The 6,811-nt window shown below is 43.9% G+C and overlaps 1 protein-coding gene across 1 annotated transcript; it reads left to right on the top strand.

Annotated features, from left to right (window-relative positions):
* The first annotated feature begins 890 nt into the window (after positions 1-890).
* LOC141588475 (uncharacterized) lies at positions 891-5,307 on the top strand. Its single transcript, XM_074409916.1, has 3 exons — positions 891-3,350; positions 3,420-4,558; positions 4,869-5,307. The coding sequence occupies exons 1-3, from the start codon at positions 891-893 to the stop codon at positions 5,305-5,307; spliced, it is 4,038 nt and encodes a 1,345-aa protein (XP_074266017.1).
* Positions 5,308-6,811: the final 1,504 nt, after the last annotated feature.

Genomic DNA, 6,811 nt, shown 5'->3' with positions numbered 1-6,811 from the left:
TTGAAATGTGCATCGAGGGAATGAATTTGGATCTAGTTTACATCCTTCAAGGCAACAAGCCGATAACATTCCAGGATTTAGCCACTCGAGCTCACGACATGGAGATTACTATCGCTATCCATGGGGGACGACTTTTTACTCATTCAGAACCAAAGACGGAGAGAAATGAGTATAAGAAAAACGACAAGGCGTCCAAGAGCACTTAGAAGGAGGTTATGACGGTTTCTACTTCTAATCCGGTGAAAATCTCGGCTTGACCAAAAATAGACAAGAAGGTGGCGACCTATTCAAAGGATACACGAAAGCCACGACCAACTTTGAAAGAGCTGGAGAAGAAGAAGTACCCCTTCCCGGATTCTGATCTGGCCGGCATGTTAGATGACCTGTTGAAGAAGAAGGTGATCGAGCTTCTCGAGTCTAAACGACCAAGTGAAGCCGGACGCACAAACGATCCAAAATATTGTCGATATCATAGGGTCGTAAGTCATCCGTTGGAGAAGTGCATAACCCTCAAAGAGAAAATAATGCAATTAGCCGAAGAAGGGAAGATTCTCTTGGACCTCGAAGATGCCGATGAATCCAATTACATTGTAGCACGTGTAAACGTCGAAGGTGTTATGACATGTCCTCCTTCAGCAGTCAAGGAATGTGCACGAATGATTCAGTTTGGAACTCTTGAGCCGGTGATAGTCATTATGCCCGAAGAGTCTAAGCTCATCATATCGCCAACCTCTTGCATTCAGAATCTAGAGGACGGTGACGATGGGTGGTCCCTTGTGACTAGGCATCGACAAAAGAAGCAAAACGGTCAGGCGTCGGTACCTCAAAATTGAAGATCAACTCGTGAGAAAGTATGGAGATCTTCACACAAGAAAGATAGAGGAATCGCCATGGATTCTTCGTCAGATATCGTATCGTCTAAGGCAGCCAAGACAAAGTCACGTCGAGTCATGACGTTACAAGACTACTTTCCCAGGCATTACCTTGAACAAGTTTCGGTGAACACTGTGTCTTTTGCCGTTATTGAGGAAAATCGCAGTGAAGACGATCTGACTAAAGAATCCTCGTCAAATTCGACCAAGGGGGCAAAGGTTGATGCCATCCTAGACGCATTGCCTGCACGTATGGGGTGGCAAAAACTGTTTCACTTGCCTGAAGAGATGCGTCAACAGTTGTCTTTGGCGATTCTTCAACCAGAAGCGTACGCTGATAAACTTAAAGCCGCACAAGAGCCTGGAGAACAATCAAAAAAATGTGTTGTTTGCAATGCCGCTCTCGCTTTTACTGATGAAGATTTGCTACTAGGATCAAAGCTACACAACCGCCCTTTGTTTGTATCTGCATACATTCGGGAAAGGAAGGTGGGTCGCATCTTGGTGGACGGAGGTTCAGCCGTCAACATAATGCCGAAAGCCACTATGGAAGAGCTTGGGATTTCTGTAAGCGAGCTCGCCAAAAGTCGTTTGATGATCCAAGGCTTCAATCTTGGTGGACAAAAAGCAATTGGCATGATCAGTGTTGAAATCTCAATGGGAGATATGTTATCCACCACGCTTTTTCAAGTAATCGATGCCAAAACTTCATACAAGTTGTTGCTTGGTCGACCTTGGCTTCACGAAAATGGTGTTGTAGCGTCAACCCTACATCAATGCCTGAAATACTACAGAGACGGCGAGAAAAACGTTAATGGCGATGTGAAGCCCTTTTCTACGGTGGAGTCCTACTTTGCTGATACTCGATTCTATGAAGAGAATGACACGCCAATTGAGATGCTACCATCAACGATCTTTTCGACTGGGACCAAAGTTCCGAAAAAGACGGATGACTCCAAAATTCCAACCGAAAAGGATTCGACAACAGTCAAACATCATGAAAGCGTCTTCATAAAGACGAGTCAAACAAATGTGAACTCTGCCGAAAAGAAAGTTGCTCCAATCACGCAAAAAGAGACACCGATCCTTAAGTACGTGCCAAAATCAACGCGTAAAGATGGAGAGACACCTTTCACGGAGTGCGCACCTCGAAATGAAGCATCCACATCAACTAGAACAATTGATGACGACGATCTGAAAACTTTGAAAAACAATGTCATCGTTCCGGTTGCAAGAACGAATCTCTTTACGACGAGTAAACAACCTCTGCCCGGTTTTACGATGGCGTCGATGGAAGAGGACCAAACAGGTGACGCAGAGTCGACAAAGGGAAGATTCGATCCAAATGCTTACAAGCTCATGTCAAAGTTCGGGTACGATTTTAAAAATCCAACTCCATTGGGGAACGTGATTGAAGTCACCCCGTATGGTTTGACTCAAACGCAAAAGAAATTGCACCAACAAGGGAACAAGCTCGATATCGGAAATGTTGGTATTGGTTTTTCGCCTCTAGAGCTCGTTAAAATTTCTGCACGGCGTAAGGCAAAGCAAGCTTCATCACAATATATTGTGGCAGATCTGGCGGAAAGTGAAAACGAGAACACAGAAAAGTTGTCACAAATGTCTGTTTTCGACAGGCTGGGTCAACCAACTTCTACTCCTCACTCTTCCGTGTTCGACAGGCTCGGAGAAAGAGAAGAGGCCGTCCGGATCCAATTAACATCATGTTCTCAACAACAAAGGCCAAATGCGTCAGTATTCACTCGCATTGGAAGAAGTGGGGTAAAGAAATCAGTCTTCAGTTGCATTGGCAGTTCAAAGGTACAGAAGAGGCGCCGACAAAAACAAAAGAAGTCCTCGAAGACAAAAGTTGCTATTGACCTCAGCAAAGATATCCACAGTGTCATTCCCTCTAAAATGAAGCGTCATCATGAAGTGGAAATAACAATGGATAAGTCGTTGAAAGTAAAAAGTCGTACTGTTATCTTCACAAATCCACAAGAGGAGACGAGTCAAAGGAAAATCGCTCGGGATTTTCTCTCGTCTAACCACGTGACGGCACAAGAATGCCCGGATTTAGAAGACGAGATAGAGGTTGGTGAAATTCCGAAAACTCTTGAAGACGGGGTCCAAGTGACGGTTGATGACTTGACAGAAATCAACCTAGGCACAAATGAGGAGCCTCGACCCGTCTATATAAGTTCCCTTCTGACGGATCAAGAGCAAACGGAATATGTGGAGCTTCTATCAGAATATAAAGATGTGTTTGCCTGGAGCTATCAAGAAATGCCCGGCCTGAGCCCAAAAATCACAGTTCATCGACTTGCAATAAGGAAAGGCGTTTCTCCAAAGAAGCAACCACGAAGACGATTTCGGCCAGAAATGTTGCCAGAAATTGAAGCGGAGGTAAACAAATTAATCGACGCAGGATTTATTCGGGAGGTCAAGTATCCGACGTGGATTGCTAACATTGTCCCGGTAAGAAAGAAAAACGGACAACTCCGTATTTGTGTCGACTTTTGAGATTTGAACGATGCTTGTCCAAAGGATGATTTCCCGCTTCCAGTTACGGAGATCATGATTGACGCCACGACCGGGCATGAAGCATTGTCATTCATGGATTGCACCGCCGGATATAATCAAATCCAAATAGCGCCAGAAGATGAAGAAGCCACTGGGTTTCGAACAACAAAGGGCATATTTTGCTATAAGGTAATGCCCTTTGGGTTGAAGAATGCAGGAGCCACGTATCAGCGAGCTATGCAGAAAATTTTCGATGATATGCTACATGACATTGTTGAGTGCTACGTCGATGATCTTGTTGTCAAATCCAAGAAAAGGGTCGACCACGTGAAAGATCTTCGAACGGTTTTCGAGAGACTACGAAAGTGCAAGCTCAAGATGAATCCTTTAAAATGCGCTTTCGGTGTTAACTCTGACAAGTTTTTGGGTTTCATCGTACATCACCGAGGAATTGAGATAGATCAATCTAAAATCAAGGCAATAAAAGACATGGCTGAACCGTCTACACTTAAAGATCTTCGAAGTCTTCAAGGTCGTTTAGCTTACATACGCCGATTCATTTCCAATTTGGCTGGACGATGTCACCCGTTTAGTCATCTAATGAAAAAAGGTGCTCCTTTCGAGTGGGATGAATTGTGTCGGAAAGCTTTCGATGACATCAAGAAGTATTTGTCAAATCCTCCAGTATTAGGAGCGCCAATTCCTGGGAAATCGATCATTCTGTACATATCGGCCCAAGAACACTCGATGGGGGCATTATGTGCTCAAGAGAATGAAGACGGCAAAGAAAGAGCCCTATACTATTTGAGTCGCACACTTGTTGGAGCCGAATTGGGATATTCGTCCATTGAGAAGATGTGTTTAGCTCTCATCTTCGCCATCCAAAAGTTGCGCCATTACTTTCAAGCTCACACCGTCCACGTCATTTCTAAAGCTGATCCGATCAAGTACATTTTGTCGAGACCAGTGCTCTTGGGACGACTCGCCAAATGGGCCGTGCTGTTGAAGCAGTATGACATAGTTTACATTCCTCAAAAGGCTGTCAAGGGACAAGCGTTGGCAGATTTCTTAGTGGATCATCCAGTTCCGGGAAAATGGAGCTTCTCTGACGAACTTCCCGGAGAAGGAGTCTTCTACATTGATGTTCTTCCTTCTTGGCAGATGTACTTTGTGGAGCCGCTCGTCAAGACGGAGCAGGAGCCGGAGTCATATTCATTTCGCCGGAAAAACATCTCCTGCCATATTCATTCATACTTCCAGAGTTGTGCACAAATAACGCCGCCGAATATCAAGCTTTGATCATAGGCGTACATATGGCTCTCGAATTGGGATGCAAAGATCTAGACATATACGGTGATGCCAAGTTGATAATCAATCAATTGCTCGGCGAGTATGAAGTCAAAGAAGAAAGTCTTGTGCCATATCATAAATTAGCTTCCCGGTGCCTACAAAAACTTGATTCGGTCTTCTTAGGTCATATACCAAGGAGTGCCAACAAGATGGCGACGCTCTGGCAAATCTCGCAGCCACTTTGGCACTGGGGGCAAGTATTCCTTCTTCAGTTCCGATTTGCAAAAGATGGGTAGTGTTTCCAGAAGAAGAAGATGACGATTTGATAGAAGACGTCAATGCAATTTCGGTCTATGTAATCAACAAAGAAGATTGGCGTCAGCTGATCATCGATTACTTGGAGCATAAAAAGTTACCAAATGATCCCAGGCACAAGACAGAGGTGCGACGTCGCTCTGCCAGCTTCATCTACTACAAAGGTATTTTGTATCGTCGGTCGTTTAATGGACTTTGGTTACGATGCCTCGATGAAGATGAAGGTCTGCACACCATGGAGGAGACACATGCCGGCATATGCGGTGCTCACCAATCGGGACCGAAGTTGTGCGATCGAATCAAATGAATGGGCTATTATTGGCCGACAATGGTGCAAGATTGTATGGAGTATGCAAAGAACTGTGACGCTTGTCAGTTTCATGGAAACTTCATTCATCAACCGCCTGAGGTGCTCCACCCTACAGTCGCTTCGTGGCCATTTGAAGCTTGGGGACTCGATGTAGTTGGACCCTTACCAACTAAGTCGTCTGCCGGACATCTATTCATCTTGGCCGGAACTGATTATTTTTCGAAATGGGCGGAAGCTATTCCTCTTCGAGAAGTGAAAAAGGAGAATGTTGCAGATTTCGTGCGAACGCATATCATATATCGATATGGAGTGCCAAGGTATATCATTACCGACAATGGCAAAAACTTTTACAACAAACTCATGGATGCATTGATGGAAAAGTTCAAATTCGTCCAACGTAATTCTTCGATGTATAATGCGCCAGCCAATGGTCTCGCCGAAGCTTTCAACAAGACTCTTTGCAATTTGTTGAAGAAAATGGTTTCAAAATCAAAACGTGATTGGCATGAGAGGCTCGGGGAAGCACTTTGGGCTTATCGCACCACGTATAGAACTCCAACCCAATCAACACCTTATGCCTTGGTTTATGGAGTAGAGGCGGTCCTTCCACTTGAATTGGAAATTCCTTCTCTTCGTATGGCCATACAAATGGGTTTGGCGGAAGGTGAAAATGAAAAGCTGTGTTTAGCTGAGCTCGAAGCTCTTGATGAGAAAAGGCTCGATGCGCAGCAGAGTTTGGAGTGCTATCAGGCGCGGTTATCAAGGGCATTCAACAAGAAGGTTCGTCCTAGATCTTTCCAAGTTGGCGATATGGTCTTGGCAGTCCGGAGGCCCATCATCATGCCTCGTAAGGCCGGAAATAAGTTCACTTCCAAGTGGGACGGGCCTTATGTTGTGCAAGAAGTTTACACCAACGGCGCGTACAAGATTGTTGATAATGATGGAGTACGTGTTGGTCCGATTAATGCCATGTTTTTGAAGCGCTATTACACGTAAGATGACAATTCTCCAATAAGCTCCTGAGCACGAGCCTAAACTGCACAAAAAAAAAAAATTCCGAAAAAAAAAAAAAAAAAGTCCGAAAAAAAAAACGAAACCAAAACCATTCCAAAAAAAAAAAAAACAAATTTGTCTTTCACGAACTACGTTGGCTTGATCCTGCAAAGTATTATTATTTTGTAGGTACGTAGGCAGCTTAAGTAAAAAAAATCTTTTACTTAGGTGCGGCCAAACCCCCCAAACAAAATCACCTCTTTTTCGTTTTGAACTACGTTGGCTTGATCTCGTAAAGTATATTTATTTGTGCTTTGTGAGTCCGTAGGCAGCTGAAGTAAGCCATTTACTTTAGTCCAGCCACATAAAAAAAAAACATACACTCCTGGCCGATAAGAGTATAAATTATGAACGGCAAAATGAAATGGATAAGAGAGATTGAGAAATAAAAACAAGTAAAGCTCAATTTATTATTATCCATGTTTCAAAAAAAAAAACACACTTCTAA

The sequence above is a fragment of the Silene latifolia genome, chromosome 6 (genome assembly GCF_048544455.1).
Source record: "Silene latifolia isolate original U9 population chromosome 6, ASM4854445v1, whole genome shotgun sequence".
Taxonomy (NCBI): Eukaryota; Viridiplantae; Streptophyta; class Magnoliopsida; order Caryophyllales; family Caryophyllaceae; genus Silene; species Silene latifolia.
The sequence above is the reverse complement of the archived record's forward strand: the minus strand, read 5'-3'. Positions and strand labels throughout refer to the sequence as shown.